Source organism: Lampris incognitus, chromosome 14 (genome assembly GCF_029633865.1).
Source record: "Lampris incognitus isolate fLamInc1 chromosome 14, fLamInc1.hap2, whole genome shotgun sequence".
Lineage (NCBI taxonomy): Eukaryota > Metazoa > Chordata > Actinopteri > Lampriformes > Lampridae > Lampris > Lampris incognitus.
The window spans coordinates 48,577,942-48,604,170 of record NC_079224.1 but is presented as its reverse complement, the minus strand read 5'-3'; the positions used below and the strand labels follow the sequence as shown (position 1 = coordinate 48,604,170).

At 46.2% G+C, this 26,229-nt stretch overlaps 1 protein-coding gene across 1 annotated transcript in view; it reads left to right on the top strand.

The window, feature by feature from the left end:
• Positions 1-22,652, top strand: part of mfn1a (mitofusin 1a) — a 31,671-nt gene extending 9,019 nt beyond the window's left edge. Inside the window, exons 5-18 of the mRNA XM_056293946.1 lie at positions 5,363-5,471; positions 5,633-5,740; positions 6,111-6,264; positions 6,991-7,058; positions 7,341-7,462; positions 9,457-9,583; positions 9,872-9,976; positions 13,965-14,067; positions 16,627-16,847; positions 17,253-17,318; positions 19,516-19,617; positions 20,259-20,461; positions 22,228-22,362; positions 22,583-22,652. Coding sequence (XP_056149921.1) covers positions 5,363-5,471; positions 5,633-5,740; positions 6,111-6,264; positions 6,991-7,058; positions 7,341-7,462; positions 9,457-9,583; positions 9,872-9,976; positions 13,965-14,067; positions 16,627-16,847; positions 17,253-17,318; positions 19,516-19,617; positions 20,259-20,461; positions 22,228-22,362; positions 22,583-22,652 — 1,693 coding nt within the window. The remainder of the gene's footprint in view (positions 1-5,362; positions 5,472-5,632; positions 5,741-6,110; positions 6,265-6,990; positions 7,059-7,340; positions 7,463-9,456; positions 9,584-9,871; positions 9,977-13,964; positions 14,068-16,626; positions 16,848-17,252; positions 17,319-19,515; positions 19,618-20,258; positions 20,462-22,227; positions 22,363-22,582) is intronic.
• The last annotated feature ends 3,577 nt before the right edge of the window (positions 22,653-26,229 follow it).

Here is a 26,229-nt window from a genome sequence, read left to right as displayed (position 1 = left end):
TAAAGAATCTCTCTTTCATCCCCAGTTGAGTTGTTGCCTCAAGTGAAGGAGTTCAAGTATCTCAGGGTCTTGTTCATGAGTGAGGATAGGATGGAGCGGGAGATTGACATGCGGATTGGTGTAGCATCAGCAGTAATGCAGACGTTGTACTGGACCATTGTGATGAAGAGGGAGCTGAGCCGGAAGGCAAAGCTCTCAATTTACCAGTCAATCTTCGTTCCAACCCTCACCTATGGTAATGAGCTTTGGGTAGTGACCGAAAGGGTGAGATAGCGGATACAAGTGCCTGAAATGAGTTTCCTCCGTAGGGTGTCTGGGTGTCTCACCCTGGAGATAGGGTGAGATAGGGTAACTACAGACCGGTTTCACTCCTACCCTTTCTTTCTTGAGCACACGGTCTTTGGTCTTTATCCAAGTCTCTGAATTCCTTTCTGGGGACATTCTGTGTGATCCAAATCAGTCTGGGGGTCACTCTACCAAGACTGCACTGCTGTCTGTAATAGAATCACTGCGTTTGCTACTGGTCAGTTCTCAGCTTTATTTGATCTATCTATCTATCTATCTATCTATCTATCTATCTATCTATCTATCTATCTATCTATCTATCTATCTATCTGTCTATCTGTCTATCTGTCTATCTGTCTGTCTGTCTGTCTGTCTGTCTGTCTGTCTGTCTATTTATTTATTACCCCTTTTTCTCCCAAATTGTATCCGGCCAATTACCCCACTCTTCTGAGCCTTCCCGGTCGCTGCTCCACCCCCTCTGCCGATCCAGGGAGGGCTACAGACATACCTCGTCCGATACATGTGGAGTCGCCAGCCGCTTCTTTTTACCTGACAGTGAGGAGTCTCGCCGGGGGGACATAGTGCATGGGAGGATCCTGCAGTGAGCAGGACATATACCCACATCCAGCTTCCCACTCGCAGACACAGCCAATAGGCTCGGTGCATTAGCCATTCTTATTCCTTTACTGCTCTACTAACAGAAGTATGCTTTCCACATAAGGATATTATTTGAGTAGGCTCATCTAAGAGATACTTAAAATCCTGTGCTGTCAAACCCAAAACACAATACCTGTATGCCGTCATGGAACGCTAGTCTGCGCAAAACACCAAAACAGAACTAACCAAACTTTCCAAAAGAAACAAAAATAGAAAATTGAACAACAATATGAAATCTTTGAGACAGTCACCTCCCCATCCCCCCCCCCTTTTTTTTTCTGCCCAATGTACTTTGCCAATTATCCCACATTTCCGAGCCGTCCCGGTCGTGCTTCACCCCCTCTGCTGCTCAGGGGGAAGGCTGCAGACTACCACGTCTCCTCCGATACATGTGGAGTCACCAGCCGCTTCTTTTCACCTGGCAGTGAGGAGTTTCACCAGGGGGACATAGCGCGTGGGAAGATCACACTATTCCCCCCAGTTCCCCCTCCCAAACAGGCACCCCGACTGACCAGAGGAGGCGCTAGTGCAGCGACCAGGACACATACCGCAGACATGGCCAATTGTGTCTGTGGGGACACCCGACCAAGCCGGAGGTAACACAGGGATTCGAACCGGAGATCCCCATGTTGGTAGGCAACGGAATAGACCAGTGTGCTACCTGGACGTCCAGTCACCTCCCCATCTCAAACACATAACCAAACAGTGCCCATCTAAAGCCTCCTACAGACTGCGATTTGGGCCGTCTCAGATGGAAGATGACTTTCCTTCTTTCGGCTTGTTCCCTGTTACCCAGGGGTCGCCACAGCAGATTCGCAGCAGTTTCCATCGGCACCCTGTGAGGGCACAGCACCGATGGCGGTCTTGTCAATCTGCATAATGAGCTGGCAAAATTTTACGTCGGATGCCCTTCCTGACACAACCACTAACCCTATGGACGGGGGCACAGGTAAAGCGCTGAATAGCGATATCTTTGGTCGTGGCTCCAAAACGGTGGTCCTACGTCGCACTGTGAGACAGGTTCAAAGACGGCCATTATTATGGTCGTGTGACAGAAGATACTCTGGGACAAAAGTCTGACAGTGTCAGAAATTTAAGATGACCATCTCACGATGTGACTGCTGCTACAACCTACGTCTACTAACCAACCAATAGAAATGCAGCAGAAAATGACGCACTGATCAATGCCATGTAACATCTTTGCTGGTGCTAAACAGACTATTAGCATCTGTGACCCAAATGCCACGGATTGAACAAAACGAGCTGCGACGACTATTGATAGGACTCGATTCCTGCTTGGCGTCATGTTGCTCAACCAGCGGCGTAGATTGATGACGCGCACTGATGCGGCACGTACGCTGATAACTTTTTTATGGACTTGCGATGTAGCCTGCGAGCTCTACATACACCAAACGTGATGTCGTACCCGAGTTTATTAGATCCATATCGCACATTGTGGCTTGCAATAAACTTATAGGATTGCTAAAATTACACAGTCTGTAGGAGGCTTTAGGCATTACCTGTCACTATTGGTCCATGAGGTGCGAGCAGTGGTCATCCCCACAAACTTCCTAAATCCCCACATCATGAAATTAAATTTTCTACTACCTGTGTTATCGCTCTGCAATATTAATCATAGATTACTACTGAAACCTGAATGGCTTTTTTACCATCTTTAAGTCGGAAAAGAGCACGAAAGAAATAGAAGGATAAACCAACCTCCATACAGGGGGCCGTAATCCCGTTTATCACAGCTTTGTCTGTTTTTGAGCCTGCTAACTCAGTTCCAATGGCTGCATAATTCCCAGTGTTCATCATGGGAATTAGAGCTCCAGCTGTTGGTGCTAATCAGCACAGAGAATTATAATCCTCCTAGAGAACAAATCTAGTTGTAGGTAGTCAACATCCCAGCAGAAGCCACTAGTGATGGACATATCAGACATACCTATTCATGATATCACATGCTCGTGTTATCCAAATGTAATTATTGATTCCTGTGGCTTCTTCTGCAATAAGGTCCATCACTTTATGGGGGTCTTCAAAGCTTTTTCTCTCTCCCCTCCATGTGAATCCAAGAGTTGCAGGGTAAGCCAGTGTGAATCTGATGTCAAGGTCATGGAGTTTATTCCTGATGTCTGCAAACTTCCTCCTCTTCTCAACCACTTGTTTGGTCATGTCAGGAACAAAGGAGATCTTACAGTCATTCAAGACTATTCCTGTCTTGTCACAATATCTGTCTTGCAGCCGTGAGCACCAGCTCCTTCGCCAAATAACTATGAAAACGCATAATGATCGGCCTAGGTGGTCGATCCACGTCGGGTACCAGAGCTGGGGCATGGTGTGCCCTCTGCAATTCGATTTCTGACAGGTCTACGCCCAGTGCTTCGGATATGATGGCTCTCACAAAATTCCCTTGGGTTGCCATTTTCAGAGCACTCTTTCATACCAACAAGGCGAAGATTGAGATGTTTTTCTCTGTTTTTAATGTCCTGCTCCGCCCTTTGTAGCTCATCATATTTTCAGGCTCCCTTTTTAACTTCTTTATCAAGCCATGCTTTCTCTACTTCCAAATCCATAATTAGATTCAGATTCAGACAACTTTATTTATTCCAGAAGGGCAATTCAGTTCCACAGTCTACCCAGACCATACACAGACAAGTGAGTTTGTGTATGGTCTGTATAATCTGTGTCCATTTTGGCTTGCGACGTTTTCACCGCTGAGACATCTGCTTGTAGATCCTGCAGAATACTGCTAACCTGAGCAATTTCACGTGTAGCCTTCTCTAAAGTGGCTTGTAAATCTGTCGGGACATTCATTGCCACAGGAATAGGGCAGCCCACTTCTGGAGTCTCTGTGGCGTTAACCAGCCTGTTGCCACTAGCCGTGCCGGCATTACTAGCAGGCTGTTTTGCCATTCTTGTTTCAGAGTTGGATGTTGCCGTTTTTCCAGTTTTGTTGAATTTAGTAACGTACAAGCCTCATTAGACAACAACTACTACTACTACTACTATTGTCAGCTGCTCCCGTTAGGGGTCACCACAGTGGATCATCTGTTTCCATCTCTTCCTGTCCTCTGCATCTTCCTCTGTCACAACAGCCACCTGCATGTCCTCCCTCACCACATCCATAAACCTCCTCTTTGGCCTTCCTCTTCTCCTTTTCCCTGGCAGCTCCATATTCAGCATCCTTCTCCCAATATACCCAGCATCTCTCCTCCACACATGTCCAAACCATCTCAATCTTGTCTCTCTTGCTTTGTCTCCAAACCGTCCAACCTGAGCTGTCCCTCTAATATACTCGTTCCTAATCCTGTCCTTCTACATCACTCCCAATGAAAATCTTTATCATCTTCAATTCTGCCACCTCCAGCTCCACCTCCTGTCTTTTCATCAATGCCACTGTCTCCAAACCATACAACATAGCTGGTCTCACAACCATCTTGTGAACCTTCCCTTTAACTCTTGCTGGTACCCTTCTGTCACAAATCACTCCTGACACCCCCGTTACTTTGAGCAGTTGACCCCAAGTATTTAAACTCTCTTGTATGCCGTTCTCTTGTATTTTCTTGTTTCTCCACTTAAAATATTCAGCGTCTCCGGGTTTTGTGAAAGACACTTTGAAAATGCAATATATTTAATTATTATAATTATTAGATATGGCATGTCTTGATGCATGCTCCATAGTCCAGGTGAAGAAATCAGAAGGTTCACAACGTTTATTGACAGAAACGTTTCATCATCATCTAAGGTGACCTCTTCAGTCTCACCTGACTGCAGGTGTCCCCACCCTTATAAACAATACAGTGACTGCAGGTGTCTCCACCCTTATAAGCAATACAGTGACTGCAGGTGTCCCCACCCTTATAAACAATACAGTGACTGCAGGTACCCCACCCTTATAAACAATACAGTGACTGCAGGTACCCCACCCTTATAAACAATACAGTGACTGCAGGTACCCCACCCTTATAAACAATACAGTGATTGCAGGTACCCCACCCTTATAAACAATACAGTGACTGCAGGTGTCCCACCCTTATAAACAATACAGTGACTGCAGGTGTCCCCACCCTTATAAACAATACAGTGGCATAACCACTCAAACCAACGGCCAGTTTCATATGCAAATTACCTTGACCATTAACTAGAGTTACAGTGGTCATGTGTACTAGTCACAGACGATTGGGGAATAGTTGCAATCACAGCATTGTAAGATGGTGACAGATGAACTCTTGGAGTACATTGGTTTTTCTCTCTCAGTAAACGTCGTGTCCAGATGAACTGATTCAGCTTTCTGTAATTTTCTGTGATTTTCTGTGATAGCTATGGAATGGTCTGTATTTCTCTGGAAAGAATTGAAAAAGCACTAGAAATTAAATGAGGAGTTAAAAGAAGGTATAAAGTGAAGGCTGTGTTGTAGCCCTGGAACAGACGTGACGTTGGAGTTGGACAGCTGGATCGATAAGTTCTGTCTGGATGCCGACGTCTTCGTCCTGGTGGGAAACGCAGAGTCTACGCTGATGAACACAGTGAGAAAAAACAAACTGAATCACTGAGAGTGTGTGTGTGTGTGTGTGTGTGTGTGTGTTAGGATTTCAGTATCAATGCCCTGAAAACCCTCAATAAGTTTCTTCTCTGTGCCCATCCAGTTTTCTCTCTCTCGCTCTATATGTCTTATTCTTGTCCTCAGGAGAAACTTTTCTTCCACAAAGTCAGCGAACGTATTTCCAAACCCAACATTTTCATTTTGCACAACAGATGGGACGCATCTGTGAGTGAGCCGGAATACATTGAGGACGTGAGTAAACCAGTCACACCCTCTTCTTTCTCCATCTAACGGAAATATCCCAGAAATATTCCCCAGTAAAGTTTCACCTAGGATTGCATTCATTTACACCTTTTAATTCTCCATCACTATCATTATTCTGTCTCTCTGTGTCACTTCTCTATCTGCACATTGGTTCAGAAGAAGGAATATTTGTTCAGTTTATTGTCAGCGTGCTGCGTATGAACACTGCTGTTGTTCTTAGATCAGACTAATACTGGCTGGGGGGGAGGGCTCTGTTCCTATTAAAATTGTATGTACTGTTGGCTTTGGGTGGCCCTTTAAATAAATCCAATGGGTGCTGTGTTGGCAGAGTCACTGTGAGGTTCTTACTGCCATTCAGGTGAGGAAGCAGCATCTGGACCGCTGTGTGAGTTTCCTGGCCGAGGAGCTGAAGGTAGTCAATCTGGAGGAGGCACCCGGGAGGATCTTCTTTGTATCGGCAAAAGAGGTTCTGAGCTCCAGGATGCACCGAGCCCAGGGCATGCCCGAGACAGGTGAGACAGGTGAGATGGGGGGTCGGGGAGTATTGATTAAATCAATGAGATGGATGAGACAGGTAAGACAGGTGAGACAGATGAAAAACGTGATATGGGTCGAAATGACGAAACTGGTGAGTCGGGTGAGACAGGTTGGGTGGGATGGATGAAACAACCAACCTGTCTCATCCAACAGATGGGATGGTTGAAATGCATTAGACAGGTAGGTTGGGTGAAATTGGCGAGATGGGTGGACTGATGGAGATGTGTAAGAGATGAGACAGGTGAGGGACTTGAGATGGAGGGCTGAACAGCAGGCTGTTGGAGGGCTTCGTTAGATGAAAACGCCTTCTCTGAATTCACTAACAGCTTAAAGACAGACCCAAATTTCCTTTTTATGCTACCACACTCCCCTCCTTTAAATTTCATCCATTTCATTTCATTTATACCTTGAGCAGGATTTTTGTTTGGAATGGAAAATCTCCTCAGATCAGTCTGTCTACACTCAAGTGACCCAAAACGTTAGGAGGCCTTGCTCTCCCCGACTTGAAAAGGACAGACAGGACAGAACCAAAATGAAAGACCTCATCGCGTCCTCAGACATTCAGAGGACTATCAAATAAAAAACATTATTTGTTTTCGTCATTTTCTTCTTCGTTAACAGCTTTTCATCATTATGAAATCAAACTCATTCCCTGGACGATGAAGTGTTCTCATTGACCCTTGCTGTGTTCTGATCTGTAGGTGGCGCTTTAGCAGAGGGCTTCCATGAGAGACTGAGAGAGTTCCAGAGCTTTGAGAGGACGTTTGAGGTACGGGGAAAAAAAACAAAAAGAACCCCCACCCCCAGTTCACATCATTTTCATGTCCATTATACTTACAGCAAACTATTTTTACAGAAAATTAAGTCCATCCATCCATCCATTATCCAAGCCACTTATCCGAATTTGAGTCGCAGGATGCTGGGCCATGAAGTCTGGTGGAAAAAAAAAATTTAATCTGATGAAACAAAAGAAAAACGAGATAAGAATTTGTCAAACAGTTGTCTGTTTCCAAACTTAAACCTCTTCTCTGAATGACCTTTGACCTCTCAGGAGTTCATCTCACAGTCCGCGGTGAAAACGAAGTTTGAGCAGCACACTGTCACCGCCTGGCAGATCACCGAGGCCATCAAAGCTGTCATGGACACCATCAACATTTCCTCTGCCGACAGGAAGTAAGAAAGTCTCTGACTGAATCCATCCAAAAGCTTTTCTCTCCAGGAAGACTGTTAATCGTCAATTACCCAAAATCCAATTCCGTCTACAAGTTAGTCACTAGCACTTATTTTGAGTTCATTTAGTACTATTCTGCCAGATACTAGTCACTGCTGTAAACTTACTAGGTCCATAAAAAAAAAGGTGCTACTTCTTATTTAATAGACGCCAGTTGCTAGTTTTGTTTAGTTTTGTCACTTTTCTGCTCTCAGTTACCAGTTTCTTAATTTAATTAGCATAGTGCTAAGTAAATGCTAGAAAGAAGGACACTAGAAATATTGCTTTTTGGCTAATCGGTGGTAAAAGAGCCTATTTCCTGTCTCACAAAACCAAGAATAGTGACAGACAACAGCCCAACTTCCTGTTTCAATTCAAAATGCCGGCAGCCATACCAACATGGACCCTGGCTCTGCCGAATGACAGAAACTAAGCAGGTGTGGGCTTGGTTAGTCCTTGGATGGGAGACCTCCTTGGAAAATGACTTGCTGCTGGAAGTGGCATTGGTGGGCCAGTCTTCCCATTGATCATATAAATAAATGCCAGTGCAGTGACGGGGACACTGTCCTGTAGGAGATGCCGTCCCTTCAGATGAGACGTTAAACCGACGTTCTGACTCACTGTGGTCATTAAAGATCTGATGGCACTTATAGCATGTATGTATAAGGGTCCGTTAAATCTTAAAACACTTGGTACTTCATACATTAAAGAGCAGGGTAACCAAATTGACAGATTTGCTTCAAAGTACTTTATAAATGTGGGAGATGTATTGCTGTTGACATGTTAAAATGTGTTGAACCATGTATAGAACTGATTTGCGGAGTTAGACCGTTTTTCCCGTTTTCCTTTCTTGATTTTTTGGCCGGCTTCCTTGGTGACGTCGCCGTCTTCCTTTCGATGCCACGCCCCCAGAGTCTGAAACCAGTGGACGCTGCAGATTTTTACACGTTTTTGAAGCTTTGTTTTATATACTTCGCAACATTTTTAATCATACAGAATTGGCTGGGTGGTTACTGATATGTTTTCCAGGGGTATGGGTATCCCAAAACACAGATTTGAGCTCAGTTACCCGCCACTTTAAAACAAAATGGGAGAAGGAAGGAGAGACAATTATATCTGAGGAAGAATGGACAACAATATGGCGGTATCAATGGAAGTGTACTAGTTCACAGCAATGGAGGGAGTTTGGTTGGAAAAACCTGATAAGGCATTTTATTACACCCTCTCAGAAATCCCATTATGAGAGTAACCAAAATGCAAACCACAACCACATGTCCAGAGACTATTGGAGAGTGATACACAACACCCTACAAGACATGTTTGAATGTGAAATACCCCTAGAAAGTAAGACCATATATTTTGGATATATACCTCGAGTGGTAGGGAAAAGATAAGTATTTAGTGAATATATTGCTGGTGGCTGGTAAAAAGACTCTTACCAGGAAATGGTTATGACAGGAGAGCCCAACGTTGAACGCATAGATGGAAATTACAACAGACATTTATAGAATGGAGACGATAACAGCATCTGTCAATCATAAATTGGAACAATTTGCTTTACACTGGAAAAAGGGTTTAACTACGTAGCACTGCATACGCCTGATTTTATTCTCACAAATCAATGATCATTGTAAAGAAAAGGTCACTGCCTGCCTGGACACAGTTTCTCCCTTTGTTTGTTCTTTCTTTCCTATAAGTATACCCCTCTAATAAGTACTATGTGGAGATTTATAGCAAATATGAATACATGATAAATACATATAGTAACTGAAATAAATCTTATGGAAATGTTTTGTTGATGCTGAATATTAATAAAAAATAAATTTCAAAAAAATAAATTGCAATCTGCACTTTCACTCATTGGCCAGATGTTCTCTTTGAAAAGTCACCTTTAATTTTAAGGTCACCTTCTAGTTTCACTTTTTTTTAAGATCTCCTGACCTTTGACCCCTGCTAGGATCTACTGCCTGGAGGAGCGGGAGGAGCACAGAGACCGTCTGGACTTCGTGCGCGGGCAGATTGACCGTCTGACCGACAGCATGAAAGAGCGGATCAAGACTCTGACAGATGACGTGGCTGCAAAGGTAGGCTGATAAACCTCGGCTCGGAAGAGTGGGGTAATTGGCCGGATACAATTGGGGAGAAAAAGGGGTAAAAATAAATAAAATAAAGTAAGCTGGTGATTATCAGAGAACGTTGACCACATCAGTCTGTCAGTAATGTAGAGCCATAAGTAAACCCAAAACACCAAAACTGAATCAAACAGATAAAATGTTACAAAACATAAATCAGTTTGTCACAATGTGACAAGTTGACGTTTGATCAATCTAATTGATGACATCATCGATATCAGTTTGATGTTTCCGCGTCAGGTGGAGTCGGGTATTATGGATCAGATCCGAAGCCTGCCGGTGTTGGTTGACGAGTTCAGAGCGGATTTTAACCCGACACAGGACACACTCACCCTCTACAAGGAGGTAAGTACTGTCAAAATACTATCAGAGTACTGTCAGAAGTACTTTTAACATGCAGCTGACTGCGTACTATGATGCTTCAGAAACTGTTGTCATGTCCATTCCGCTATGTGTTCCCTGTTTACTGTCCAACTCGGGCAAGTAAAAAGTATTCAGATTCAGCAGGTTCAATTCCCCTGTCTCGCCCCCGCCTTCAGCAATCAGCCATGCTGCCTGCCGAAGTGTCTCTGAGCAAGACGTCAAATTCCCTCCATTCACAGAAGTGCTGACCTCTGACTTCTTCTCCTGCAGAGATCAATATATTTCATTCATACAGAATTTTACATCATGACCATTAATCAGGAGTCAGGAACCACACAGCCCACAACAGTACAACACACAGCCCACAGCAGTACAACACACGGCCCACAGCAGGACAACACATAGCCCACAGCAGTACAACACACGGCCCACAGCAGGACAACACACAGCCCACAGCAGGACAACACACAGCCCACAACAGTACAACACACAGCCCACAGCAGTACAACACACGGCCCACAGCAGTACAACACACGGCCCACAGCAGGACAGCCCACAGCAGTACAACACACAGCCCACAACAGTACAACACACGGCCTACAACAGTACAACACACAGCCCACAGCAATACAACACACAGCCCACAGCAGTACAACACACAGCCCACAGCAGTACGACACACAGCCCACAACAGTACAACACACAGCCCACAGCAATACAACACACAGCCCACAACAGTACAACACACGGCCCACAGCAGTACAACACACGGCCCACAACAGTACAACACACAGCCCACAGCAGTACAACACACAGCCCACAGCAATGCAACACACAACCCACAGCAATGCAGCACACAGCCCACAACAGTACAACACACAGCCACCAGCAGTACAACACACAGCCACCAGCAGTACAACACACAGCCACCAGCAGTACAACAGACAGCCCACAGCAGTACAACACAAAGACAAAAACACTACAAGAACACACATACCCAAACTAACACACATCCAAACTAAAAAAAAGAGAAAAAAAACCATCCAAGAGAACGAACGCCAGCCAGGATGACTGTCAGAACCGCCGGTCTGCATGGGCTAGCAGTTAGCCTAGCCTGCCCCGGTTATGCGTCCTGTCAGACCGCCCTCCGTGTTTCCTCCTCGGGTGCAGCTCCAGGCAGGGGCCATGGTCCCTGTAGCAACCGGACGAAGCAGACCAAGCCCTCCAGGCCAATCCAGCACCAGCTCTCCCAGCCAGGCACCCTCGACACACCTCCCTGCACTCCTTACGACCACATCAAAAACACCACAGTCAACGCCAGGTGAGGCCGCCACCAGACCGCCCTCGGTGTTATCGGAACTGCTGGTCTACATGGGCTAGGAGTTAGCCTGCCCCGTTTCCGCATCACCCCCGCCTTCAGCAATCAGCCATGCTGCCTGCCGAAGTGTCTCTGAGCAAGACGTCAAATTCCCTCCATTCACAGAAGTGCTGACCTCTGACTTCTTCTCCTGCAGAGATCAATATATTTCATTCATACAGAATTTTACATCATGACCATTAATCAGGAGTCAGGAACCACACAGCCCACAGCAGGACAACACACAGCCCACAACAGTACAACACACAGCCCACAGCAGTACAACACACGGCCCACAGCAGTACAACACACAGCCCACAGCAGGACAACACACAGCCCACAGCAGGACAACACACAGCCCACAACAGTACAACACACAGCCCACAGCAGTACAACACACGGACCACAGCAGGACAACACACAGCCCACAACAGTACAACACACAGCCCACAGCAGTACAACACACGGCCCACAACAGTACAACACACGGCCCACAACAGTACAACACACAGCCCACAGCAATACAACACACAGCCCACAACAGTACAACACACAGCCCATAGCAGTACAACACACGGTCCACAGCAGTACAACACACGGCCCACAGCAGGACAACACACAGCCCACAGCAGTACAACACACAGCCCACAACAGTACAACACACGGCCCACAACAGTACAACACACAGCCCACAGCAATACAACACACAGCCCGCAACAGTACAACACACAGCCCACAGCAGTACAACACACGGCCCACAGCAGGACAACACACAGCCCACAGCAATGCAACACACAACCCACAGCAATGCAGCACACAGCCCACAACAGTACAACACACAGCCCACAGCAGTACAACACACGGCCCACAGCAGGACAACACACAGCCCACAACAATACAACACACGGCCCACAACAGTACAACACACATCCCACAGCAATACAACACACAGCCCACAACAGTACAACACACAGCCCACAGCAGTACAACACACGGCCCACAGCAGTACGACACACAGCCCACAACAGTACAACACACAGCCCACAGCAATACAACACACAGCCCACAACAGTACAACACACGGCCCACAGCAGTACAACACACAGCCCACAACAGTACAACACACAGCCCACAGCAATACAACACACAGCCCACAACAGTACAACACACGGCCCACAACAGTACAACACACGGCCCACAACAGTACAACACACAGCCCACAGCAGTACAACACACAGCCCACAGCAATGCAACACACAACCCACAGCAATGCAGCACACAGCCCACAACAGTACAACACACAGCCACCAGGAGTACAACACACAGCCACCAGCAGTACAACACACAGCCACCAGCAGTACAACAGACAGCCCACAGCAGTACAACACAAAGACAAAAACACTACAAGAACACACATACCCAAACTAACACACATCCAAACTAAAAAAAAGAAAAAAATAACCATCCAAGAGAACGAACGCCAGCCAGGATGACTGTCAGAACCGCCGGTCTGCATGGGCTAGCAGTTAGCCTAGCCTGCCCCGGTTATACGTCCTGTCAGACCGCCCTCCGTGTTTCCTCCTCGGGTGCAGCTCTAGGCAGGGGCCATGGTCCCTGTAGCAACCGGATGAAGCAGACCAAGCCCTCCAGGCCAATCCAGCACCAGCTCTCCCAGCCAGGCACCCTCGACACACCTCCCCGCACTCCTCACGACCACATCAAAAACACCACAGTCAACGCCAGGTGAGGCCGCCACCAGACCGCCCTCGGTGTTATCGGAACTGCTGGTCTACATGGGCTAGGAGTTAGCCTGCCCCGTTTCCGCATCCAGTCAGACCGCCCTCATTGTTACCTCCTCGGGTGCAGCTCCGGGCAAGGCCGTGGTCCCTGGACCCACAGCGTAGCAGACCAAGCTATCCCAGCCGATCCAGCGCCAGCTCTCCCAGCCAACAAACGAAGACAAATCTTAGACGCAGCTGTGGACAAAGACACTGCATGGACAGCACTGGCTAAGGCCGCCGCGAACGTGACTTCACGCCGCCATCTTCCCACACCAGTACTGGGTGAGGCCGCCGCGAATGTGACTTCATGTCGCCATCTTCCCACACCGGTACTGGGTGAGGCCGCCGCGAATGTGACTTCATGTCGCCATCTTCCCACACCAGTACTGGGTGAGGCCGCCGCGAATGTGACTTCATGTTGCCATCTTCCCACACCGGTACTGGATGAGGCCGCTGCAAATGTGACTTCGTGCCGCCATCTTCCCACATTAACTGGAACACCCACATTAACTGTTTATCACTTAACATCATCCAACACAGGAACTAGTTATTAACATTCAGGAAATCTAATGGTCTGTTCAGTTTGATATCACAAGGTCTGATCATCTCTTTACCACACGCACACACACACACACACACATGCATGGACACTAGACTACATTTTGAGCAAAGCAGCTTAATGTTGATTCCTTTGCGCACCCAACGGACAGGGACGATTGAGGCCAAGTGTTGTGTGTGTGTGTGTGTGTGTCTAGGTTAGACTAGTCAGAGGTATAGAAGGTAGGAATTGGACCGCATTATTGATCCAGAACCTTCTCTGGTCCTCACGTAGAAGTTACTGTGTCACGTGGAGGAGAGGATGGTCAACTCACTGGCTTACCGCTGCACCACAGGGATCATCAGAGACATCCAGTCCACCCAGAACTACATGATCGGTACTGAAGACACCCTGACAGACTTCACCTTCCTGTTGAGACGCTGTTTTATGTTCCTGAAAGCACGATATGACAAGCCAGTATCATAATGACTAATGAATATTAGTATTATTATATGACTAGCCAGTATCATAATGACTAATGAATATTATATGACTAGTCAGTATCATAATGACTAATGAATATTATTATTATTATATGACTAGCCAGTATCATAATGATTAATGAGTATTATTATATGACTGGCCAGTATCATAATGACTGATGAATATTATTATATGACCTGCCAGTATCATAATGACTAATGAGTATTATTATATGACTAGCCAGTATCATAATGACTAATGAGTATTATTATATGATCAGCCAGTATCATAATGACTAATGAGTATTATTATATGACTGGCCAGTATCATAATGACTAATGAGTATTATTATATGATTGGCCAGTATCATAATGACTAATGAGTATTATTATGTGACTAGCCAGTATCATAATGACTAATGAGTATTATTATATGACCTGCCAGTATCATAATCACTAATGAGTATTATTATGTGACTAGTAAATACATCATGTCTAGTAAATATCACATTATGACTGGTGAATATCATAATGTGACTATTAGGATTATTTTTCACATTCTTCATCTACAGGTGCAGTAAGCAGTAAAATTATTTTTTGGCAACTCCAAAACTGTGCAACAAGCGAAATTCAACAAAATATTTTCTTAACTTGGTTTTTGGTTGATTACCGTCAGCTGAGCACTTACGGTCATCAACTAGAAACCAAGTTAAGAACATACTAGGAAGCCTGTCTTGCTCTTGGTGGGAGACGAGGAGAGACCAGTGTGTATTTTATGTGTGTAGACTCTGGCAGTGTGAGACCAAACACATCAGGAAGACACGAGACCGCCACGCTGCCCGGACGCCTCAGCTTGCCACAGTGTCGTTTAAACTGCAGTGTGTGATGTCATTCAGTTTAACTGCAGTAGAGTGTGTAAACCGTCCAAGAGAACCCGGGATTGTTTTTTATCGCACCAGACAGGCATGAGGGTCTGGGTAACACAGGTCTGTCTGTCTGTCTGGTATCATCTGACTAGAACCCGGGATTGTTTTTTATCACGCCAGACAGGCATGAGGGTCTGGGTAACACAGGTCTGTCTGTCTGGTATCATCTGACTAGAACCCGGTATTGTTTTTTATCACGCCAGACAGGCATGAGGGTCTGGGTAACACAGGTCTGTCTGTCTGGTATCATCTGACTAGAACCCGGTATTGTTTTTTATCACGCCAGACAGGCATGAGGGTCTGGGTAACACAGGTCTGTCTGTCTGTTATCTTATGACTAGTAAATATATCATCACCAGTAAATATCACATTATCACTGTAACTATCATAATATGACCAGGGGAGTGCCCCGGTAGCTTGCCTGGTAGACTGGTACCACAGGTCAAGGCTGTGGTGTCCAGATAGCATAGCGGTCTATTCCGTTGCCTACCAACATGGGGATCGCCAGTTCAAATCCCTGTGTTACCTCCGGCTTGGTCGGTCATCCCTGCAGAGAAAATTGGCCGTGTCTGCAGGTGGGAAGCCGGATGTGGGTATGTGTCCTGCTTGCTGCACTAGCGCCTCCTCTGGTTGGTCGGGGTGCCTGTTCGGGGGAACTGGGGAGAATAGCGTGATCCTCCCACGTGCTACATGCCCCTGGTGAAACTCCTCACTGTCAGGTGAAAAGAAGCGGCTGGTGACTCCACATGTATCAGAGAAGGCATGTGGACGTCTGCAGCCCTCCCCGGATCAGCAGAGGAGGTGGAGCAGCGACCTGGACAGCTCGGAAAATAGGGTAATTGGCCAAGTGCAATTGGGGAGAAAGGGGGTGGGGGTTAAAAAAAAATGCTGTGGCCTGGGTTTTAATCCAGCCCAGGGCCCTTTGCCGCATGTCACCCCCCTGCCTTTTCTCACTCTGCTGTCACTGCAGAAATGCAACGTGTGTGTGTGTGTGTGTGTGTGTGTGTGTGTGTGTGTGTGTGTGTGTGTATAATGACAAATAGTAAATATTACTAGAAAATATCACACTGTGGCTGGTAAATATCAGTAGGTGTTACTGAGTGGTACTAATTAAAACAAAGTAAATGAGGAAGATTTCTCTATTTGGAAACACAGGAGCTGGACCGGCTGACTGGTTCTGTTACTGTTGGTCTCAGTGAACTATACAGTCATAACAGTAAATTGATTTCTACTGTCTGTCCACTGTCTTTCTGTATCAACACTGAAGGACAGGCAACACAAAACTTACACAGAACTTAAAGCTGTCATTCCTGAATGCAGCATGCCATCATCCAGGTTTTCTTCTGCTTGGGAAGTTTCATATGGATGAAATGGGAGAAGTCACTGGTGGATTTGTATGTAGTATTAATAGACATAGTATTTGGATGTAGTATTAATAGACATAGTATTTGGATGTAGTATCAATAGACATAGTGTTTGGATGTAGTATTAATAGACATAGTATTTGGATGTAGTATTAGATGGATTAGATTTTACCTCTTCCTCCAGAGAGTGTCGGCCCACTGCTGTCCCTGCCAGTCCAGGAGCAGCTCCTCGGCCCCAGCACCAAGTTTGATCTGACCTACGACCTCAGCCTGGCGACCCTCAGTGCAGATTTTCGAGAGAATATCGACTTCCAGTTCTCTCTGGGATGGACCGCCCTTGTCACAAGATTCATCGGTGCGACCAACGCCAAACGGGCACTGGCGGGCTGCAGCCCAGGGATTCAGGTTGGGTAATTTACATCCAAATTTCTGTCATTTAGTTGAAGGTATCATAACAGGAATAACCCTAAACTCCACCCCATTCCCTTGGATGATCAAGTCACGGTTTAGCAGCTGCTGCTTGCCATCATAACCCTACTCCTGAGGGCTGTGTGGTCTACCTGTTGTTGTTAGTGAGAAAATCAGAAACACTTTACTGGTCGTTTCACTTCATGCACTTGCTCACTTGAAACAAAACAAAACATGGTTTCCCCCAGCACACAGCAGTGCAACACAAAGACAAAAACATATCCAAGAACTACAAGAACACACATATCCAAACGAAACAACAAAAAAAATCACTCTCCAGGAGAACAAACGCCAGCCAGGATGACTGTCGGAACTGCCGGTCTGCATGTGCTAGCAGATAAGCTTAGCCTGCCCTGCTTTCATGTCCTGTCAGACCATCCTGGTTTTCCCTCTTCGGGCGCAGCTCCGGTCAGGGCCGTGGTCCTTGGGCCCACAGGATACAGCAGACCAAGCTCTCTCAGCTGATCCAATGCCAGCTCTCCCACCCAGACACCTTCGACACACCTCCACACACTCCACACAACGACACTAAAAACACAGTCAAGGCTAGGCGAGGCCGCCCTCGGTGTTATCGGAACTGCCGGTTTGCATGGGCTAGCAGTTAGCTTAGCCTGCCCGCTTCCGTGTTCTGTCAGACCGCCCTTGTGTTTCCTCTTCGGGCACAGCTCCAGGCAGGGCCGTGGTCCCTGGGCCCACAGGACGCCACAGGACGAGCTCTCCCAGCTGATCCAGCGCCAGCTCTCCCAGCCATCAAACGAAGACAAACTTAGACGTGGACAAAGACACTGCATGGATGGTACTGGGTGAGGCCGCCGCAAGTGTGAATTCGTGCCTCCGTCGTCCCACACCGGAAGTGGAAAGAGAGAAAAATAGATCCAACATGGTTAAAGGAAGGGTGTGTGTTTTCTACCAGTTGGGGAGCAGCAGTCAGCTGATGCTAGCTTTCTCAGTACTGCATAAGTTCAAGGGTTCTACCACCCATCACTCACTTTGTCTCCTAAAAGAAGAAAAAAGAGATTATGTTCAAAAATATCACCATCTCCCATAAATTTGGAAACGAATGTTCGGATCTTTGTGTATCCCAATTCACCAGCCGATGCAGCTTCCATTGATGTGAGGTTAAACAATCTCTGAACCTACCCAGAAGTCCAAGAGGAAGTCTGAGTGATGACGTCATCATCTTCAGCCTGTCTTTTCCCTTCAGCTCCTCTTCTTTGTGAGCAGAATGATGACGCGTCAGTTTGTCTCTTGGCTTTACTGTTGTACATGACTGTAAACATCCTATCCGCTGTTAAACGGCCGGGCACCACCTCAGTGGAGGAGAGTAAGTCAACAGAGGTAGCAACAGTAACTAAGGGTGGGTGGAGCTTCGGGTCAGTCACATCCTTGCTTAACATAAAGCAAACAATAAGAAGACATCCTGACCTACAAAACAGTATTTTTATGTTTATTTATTAGCGTCTTACTTTGTACTGCTCAAATCTTGCAGAATCAGTGAATCAGTATTTCATCTGTACCACTTACTACCAGTACTTCCTTTTACGGACTTCCTTTCAACAAATCCATCCAGGCTGCAACACAACCCTGATACTGAGACCATCTACTTCCCCCCCCTTTTTTTTCTCCCCAATGGTACCTGGCCAATTACCCCACTCCTGCGAGCCGTCCCGGTCTCTGCTCCACCCCCTCTGCTGATCCAGGGAGGGCTGCAGACTACCAGATGCCTCCTCAGATACATGTGGAGTCACCAGCCACTTCTTTTCACCTGACAGTGAGGAGTTTCACCAGGGGGACGTAGCGCGTGGGAGGATCACACTATTCCCCCCTTTCCTCCCTCCCCCCTGAACAGGCGCCCTGACCAACCAGAGGAGGCGCTAGGCAGCAACCAGGACACATACCCACATCCAGCTTCCCACCTGCAGACACAGCCAGTTGTGCCCGTAGGGATGCCTGACCAAGCCGTGTTGGTAGGCGACACAGGGATTCGATCCAGCGATCCCCATGTTGGTAGGCGACGGAATAGACCACTACGCAACCCAGACGCCCGGCTATCTAGTTCTTGGATTTATTTCAAGTCTTATGTGCTCACTCATTTCTTTTAAATGACATTTGCAGTTTTGTTGTTTTATGTTTGAAGTAGAATTGTTAGTATGTGTAAATGTAACAATAATAATAATAGATCGATATTGTGTACTGTTTCCAGTTAGTATGTGAAAATGTAACAATAATAGGTTGATATTGTGTACTGATTCCAGTCAAGTGGAAGACATTACATCCCTTCATCAAACCTTCAATATCCAAAATGTTATTTCTCAGTTTTTCTGGAAGGAGATGCACCAGGCTTCAGCTGTTCCACCATAACTTACCTTCATATGTGACCAACAAGCAAATGTTGAACACAAAACTGCCTCTTCTCTCTCTCTGTCTCTCTGTCCCTCTCGCTTGCTCTGTCTCTGTCTGTCTGCCTGCCTGTCTGTCTGTCTGTCTGTCTGTCTCTCTCTGTCTTTCCGTCCGTCTGTCTGTCTGTCTCTCTTTCTCTCTGTCTGTGTGTGTCTCTCTCTCTTACTCTCCGTCTCTCTCTCTGTCTCTGTCTCTCTCTCTCCAGGAAGGGACCACCTTCAGGGACGAGCTGGTAGTTTCCGTGGTGACAGGTCTGCTCTCGCTCACCTCACGTGCCTCCATGACGGTGCTGCTCATCGGTGGAGTGGTGGGTAACGTTTCATTTGGGAAATGAACGAACTCTGAACTGAAATCCTGTTAGATGGTCGTCATCCTGTCAGGGTCTCAGAGCCTCTGCTCTAGTTTTCAAATGGTTAATGCTAGATCCAATGGGGTGTAGGCACGGAAGTAGACGTGATTGGTTGTTGGTTAAGGTTAGGGTTTAAACTCTTTTTGAATTTCCATTGTTAGCAAGCGTTAACGTTAGCTATCGTTACAGTGTGATCTGGCAATGCTAAGGTCAGCTGTAAGCTAGCTAGCTAAATGTTTCAGTGCGCATCATTTGTTCCAAGTCAGTGCGCTTCGAGGTTTCGCGCTGTCTATTGGCCGACGCAACAGGCAATCACGGCTACTTCCATGCCTACACCCCGTTGGATCTAGCATAAACCTTTTCAAATGGCATCTAGACATGAAGTGGTGGTCTGAAATGGTTGTCATGTGACTCAAACAGAAAACCACAAACGTTCCTCAAGAACCACAAGCACACACTCCATTCAATTACACAATGACTGAAGGTTTTAAAACCTGAAAATATTTGTCATGTTTTTAAATGACAGCAAATACATATTGATGGATGGATGGATGGATGGAGCTACCAGTGAACAGTCATTCTGTCCTGTGTTGTTTCAGGTGTGGCGTTCAGTGGGGTGGAGGATCATCTTCCTCTCTGTCTCGCTCTATGGTCTTCTCTACCTGTATGAGAAGCTTATGTGGAGCAGCGCATCGCAGGAGAAGCTGCTGAAGCAGCAGTTTGTGGAACATGTTGGCCACAGACTGAAGAGCGCCACCACCGCCGCCGCCACCGCCAGCCGCTGCAGCCAGCAGGTCCACCGGTCAGCCGCTCACCGTCTTCTCTTCGTCTCTCATTCTCATCCCATATCTGAGTTTTACCCTCTCTTAATAGGACGACCGGGATTTCACTCCTACCTAAAACGACCATGAGCGGTCGCTAGTGTGTTTCTAGGACAGAGCAATGAACTTCACGAAGGAAATGATGCAACCAACACACGTCATAAATACTGATATGACGCATACCATCACGCACACATTACGAGACGTCTTTCTGACCACTCATGGTGGTTTTAGGTAGATCTTATCATGACTTTTTTATTTTGTGTGCAACTCATTTTAATGCAAATATATGCAATTTTAGGAGAATTCAGGGAGTGGCAGGTCTGTATCTTTCCCCCCCCCCACAAAGTTATTAAACTTTGAAAATCCAAAATGGTCAAAATGACCATCACTTCTCATCCAAGGAGTTGAGAAGAAAATCCCCAAATATCTAAAAAAGAGACTTAATAACCCCCCAAAAGTTTTACAATTGTTTGAGCTGGAAAAGTTGATGTATCACAGAAGAAACTGAAGTAACGAGCAATGCAAACTTTTTTACTTCCAATTTCTCCGTCAGGAAAGTTTTGTTCCTTGTCAGGCAGGAATTTAATGACATGGCCCTTCTCATGACGAAAAGCCTAAACCAGTATCCAGCTAGCAACACAAAACCACCCCGGGTTACCACGGTGAAGCAGAACTTATGACGACAGAAGAGGGAAAAAACTACAAGTTATAAATCACAATACAATAAAACTATTGAAAGCCAAGGAAGTAAAACTAAACCAACCATGTCTGTCCGTCTGCTCCCCTTTATCCACCAAAACACCATCAACAAATAGAGTCACAAAAACTGGACTGCCAGTACTAAACCAGTACCCAACCAGTACTAAACCGGTACCCAACCATTACTCAAACAGTACCCAACCAGTACTAAACTGGTACCCAAACAGTACACAACCATTACTCAACCAGTACACAACCAGTTCTAAACCAGTACTAAACCAGTACCCAACCAGTACTAAACCGGTACCCAACCAGTACACAACCAGTACTAAAACGGTACACAACCGGTACCCAACCAGTACACAATGAGTTCTAAACCGGTACCCAACCAGTACTAAACTGGTACCCAACCATTACTCAACCAGTACTAAACCAGTACCCAACCAGTACTAAACCGGTACCCAACAAGTACTAAACCAATACCCAACCAGTACTAAACCGGTACACAACCGTTCTAAACCGGTACCCAACCATTACTCAACCAGTACTAAACCGGTACCCAACCAGTACACAACCAGTACTAAACCGATACCCAACCACTAATCAGAAGACAAAAAGATACACAACACAACAGGACAACAACCGAGCAGCGGTCCGTCATGTGTCAGGACACCTGGCAGGAGTGAAACTATGAGAGCCTCTTCTGATTGATTCTGGCCGCCTCTTTAAAGCCATGTGACTGTGTGAGTTAAAAGCTTTCAGCTGGTCGTCATTTAAAATGTTTCAAGTGAAAGCTTTTATCTTCATCATGCACGTGAAGTCCATCAGGACACCTCAGATTATCAGGGATTTGATTGCATTCTAGGTATTTTGCCGATGGAGCACATGCGTGAGCAGGTAGGGACACACACACACGCACACAGAACAAATACACAAGTAACAGCTTCACGTCTTGACAAGTCTGCACATTGTTAATACTTCTGAATGAGTGTTTCTGTCTTTATAAACGAGTGTGACTGGTGTCATGTCATGTCATCTGTATCAGGGAGCTGATGGGCACTTTAAGCCGTCTGTGTCAGCGTGTGGACCTGACCGAGGCTGAACTGGAGAACCAGATCCGCCAGCTCAGCTTCAAGATTCAGAGACTGGAGAACATCCAGAGACGAGCCAAAGCTCTCAGGTCAGAACCTCCTCGTGTCCATCGAGGCAGATCTGAAAACCAGCTCATACATGTTTCCCATCGCTGGTCCAGAGCTGCTGGTGTGTGTAGTTCTGTCTGGTTAAGACCTTCCCTCTGGCGCCACAGTGGTCTGAACACTCATCATTTTTACATTTAGGGGGAGATGTTCTACCTTAATCAGCAGAATATCAGATTAGATTTGGGTTTTCTTTTTTAACAGAAACCGAGGGACTGAACTGGAGGCTCAGCTGGAGGCGTTCTCTGTCCAGTACCTACAGCAAAACACCTGAGAACCCACCCAAGCGCCAACGAGATCTGTATTTAATACCACAGTCCTGAGGATCTCCATGCAGAAAAACACCTTGTTTCATATTTTCATTACTAGTCTATTTAAGACAATATGTAAACCATGAACACCAGACCCTGCAGACTGCAGCAGGGTGTGATGTGGAGGGTGGTGTCTAGTAGGACTTCACCAGGAACAATGACAGGGTGCATCGTGTTTTCATCTTCATCATAGCAGCCAGATGAGGAAGAAGAAGGCAGGCAGTGTTGAGTGTGCAGAAGAAGTGAAGGTGTTATGTGATTAGCAGATATGACACAACAAGCTGGTCGAAGACCTTCACCAACACATAGTACTACATCAATAAGTACCAACACATAATACTACATCAATAAGTACAACTCAGGTTCCAGCAGGTTCTTTGGTGTGTTTCTGACACAACAGCCCTGCTGACTCTCATTCATTTGGGATGGAGCTCAGACACCACCCACCTCACCTCCACCTACATAGGACACACACTGGTCCAGTAACACCAGCAGATTCAGGACTGTGGCTTTAACATCATGAACTCATAACTTTCACAGAGAAACAGGAGAAAGAACAACTGTCTCACAGCAGCGAGCGGCATGAGAATTCACGCAACAGAAAAAAGGGCCAAAGCTGTTCCAGCTGAAAGAGTTTGCATTAGACTAGAAATTGAAAAAATGAAAACTAATAATGCCCCTTTTCCACTACATGGTACCGGCTCAACTCAACTGGACTTTTCCACTACATGGTACCGGCTTCAACTCGACTGGACTCTTCCACTTCATGGTACCGGCTAAACTTGACTGGACTTTTCCACAACGTGGTACCGGCTCAACTCGACTGGACTTTTCCACTACAGGGTACTGGCTCAACTCGACTTGACTTTTCCACTACATGGTACCGGCTCAACCCGGCTGGACTTTTCCACAACAGGGTACCGGCTCAACTTGACTTGCTCTTTCTTCGTTTTCCATTACTGGAAAGTACCGACATTTTGGTAACTGATACCACTTTTCTGGTACCACCTTTGTCGAGGTCCCAGAAAAACTGGAGCGGGTACCAAAATCAATGCAGACCAGCAACACGAAGGGGTACCGTTACGGTGATGGAGAATGACACTCTGCGAGTCGAGCCGAGCCGAGCCTAGCCGGTACCATGTAGTGGAAAAGGGGCATAAATGGACTAGTGTGAGGACATACGAGACTTAATTAGGTTTATGAAATGTGTGCCATGCACGACAAACCTTTATTCATATGAGCAGACACGAGGTCTTTCCATTTGCGGTACGTTGCTGAAGGGAGCATTTACTACTGTGTGTACACTGGAGCATTGTTGTGTTGTGTCTGAACTTTGACTTCAACCCTTCAAATACGCATTTCATACAAAGAATTTAGTTTACAAATCCTGTTCTTCTACAGACCGGCTAATGGCAAGTTTTCTGTTTAGAGTGTTTATGTTTAGCAGGTGATGTGAGTCCAGAGCTGTCAGTTGTTATCTTTAGCAGGTGATGTGAGTCCAGAGCTGTCAGTTATGTTTAGCGGGTGATGTGAGTCCAGAGCTGTCAGTTATGTTTAGCAGGTGATGTGAGTCCAGCGCTTTCAGTTATGTTTAGCAGGTGATGTGAGTCCAGAGCTGTCAGTTGTTATGTTTAGCGGGTGATGTGAGTCCAGAGCTGTCAGTTGTTATGTTTATCAGGTGATGTGAGTCCAGCACTGTCAGTTATGTTTATCAGGTGATGTGAGTCCAGCACTGTCAGTTATGTTTAGCAGGTGATGTGAGTCCAGAGCTGTCAGTTGTTATGTTTAGCGGGTGATGTGAGTCCAGAGCTGTCAGTTGTTATGTTTATCAGGTGATGTGAGTCCAGAGCTGTCAGTTGTTATGTTTATCAGGTGATGTGAGTCCAGAGCTGTCAGTTGTTATGTTTAGCAGGGGATGTGAGTCCAGAGCTGTCAGTTGTTATGTTTAGCAGGTGATGTGAGTCCAGCGCTGTCAGTTATGTTTAGCAGGTGATGTGAGTCCAGAGCTGTCAGTTGTTATGTTTAGCAGGTGATGTGAGTCCAGAGCTGTCAGTTGTTATGTTTATCAGGTGATGTGAGTCCAGAGCTGTCAGTTGTTATGTTTAGCGGGTGATGTGAGTCCAGAGCTGTCAGTTGTTATGTTTAGCAGGTGATGTGAGTCCAGCGCTGTCAGTTATGTTTAGCAGGTGATGTGAGTCCAGAGCTGTCAGTTGTTATGTTTAGCGGGTGATGTGAGTCCAGAGCTGTCAGTTGTTATGTTTATCAGGTGATGTGAGTCCAGAGCTGTCAGTTGTTATGTTTAGCAGGGGATGTGAGTCCAGAGCTGTCAGTTGTTATGTTTATCAGGTGATGTGAGTCCAGAGCTGTCAGTTGTTATGTTTATCAGGTGATGTGAGTCCAGAGCTGTCAGTTGTTATGTTTAGCAGGGGATGTGAGTCCAGAGCTGTCAGCTGTCATGTTTAGCAGGTGATGTGAGTCCAGCGCTGTCAGTTATGTTTAGCAGGTGATGTGAGTCCAGAGCTGTCAGTTGTTATGTTTAGCAGGTGATGTGAGTCCAGAGCTGTCAGTTGTTATGTTTATCAGGTGATGTGAGTCCCGAGCTGTCAGTTGTTATGTTTATCAGGTGATGTGAGTCCAGCGCTGTCAGTTATGTTTAGCAGGTGATGTGAGTCCAGAGCTGTCAGTTGTTATGTTTAGCGGCTGATGTGAGTCCAGAGCTGTCAGTTGTTATGTTTATCAGGTGATGAGTCCAGAGCTGTCAGTTGTTATGTTTAGCAGTTGATGTGAGTCCAGCGCTGTCAGCTGTCATGTTTAGCAGGTGATGTGAGTCCAGAGCTGTCAGTTGTTATGTTTAGCGGGTGTGAGTCCAGAGCTGTCAGTTGTCATGTTTATCAGGTGATGTGAGTCCAGAGCTGTCAGTTGTCATGTTTATCAGGTGATGTGAGTCCAGAGCTGTCAGCTGTCATGTTTAGCAGGTGATGTGAGTCCAGAGCTGTCAGCTGTTATGTTTAGCAGGTGATGTGAGTCCAGAGCTGTCAGTTGTTATGTTTATCAGGTGATGTGAGTCCAGAGCTGTCAGTTGTTATGTTTAGCAGGTGATGTGAGTCCAGAGCTGTCAGCTGTCATGTTTAGCAGGTGATGTGAGTCCAGAGCTGTCAGCTGTCATGTTTAGCAGGTGATGTGAGTCCTGAGCTGTCAGTTGTTATGTTTATCAGGTGATGTGAGTCCAGCGCTGTCAGTTGTTATGTTTATCTGGTGATGTGAGTCCAGAGCTGTCAGTTGTTATGTTTATCAGGTGATGTGAGTCCAGCGCTGTCAGTTGTTATGTTTAGCAGTTGATGCGAGTCCAGAGCTGTCAGTTGTTATGTTTATCAGGTGATGTGAGTCCAGCGCTGTCAGTTGTTTTGTTTAGCGGGTGATGTGAGTCCAGAGCTGTCAGTTATATTTATCAGGTGATGTGAGTCCAGAGCTGTCAGTTGTTATGTTTATCAGGTGATGTGAGTCCAGAGCTGTCAGTTGTTATGTTTATCAGGTGATGTG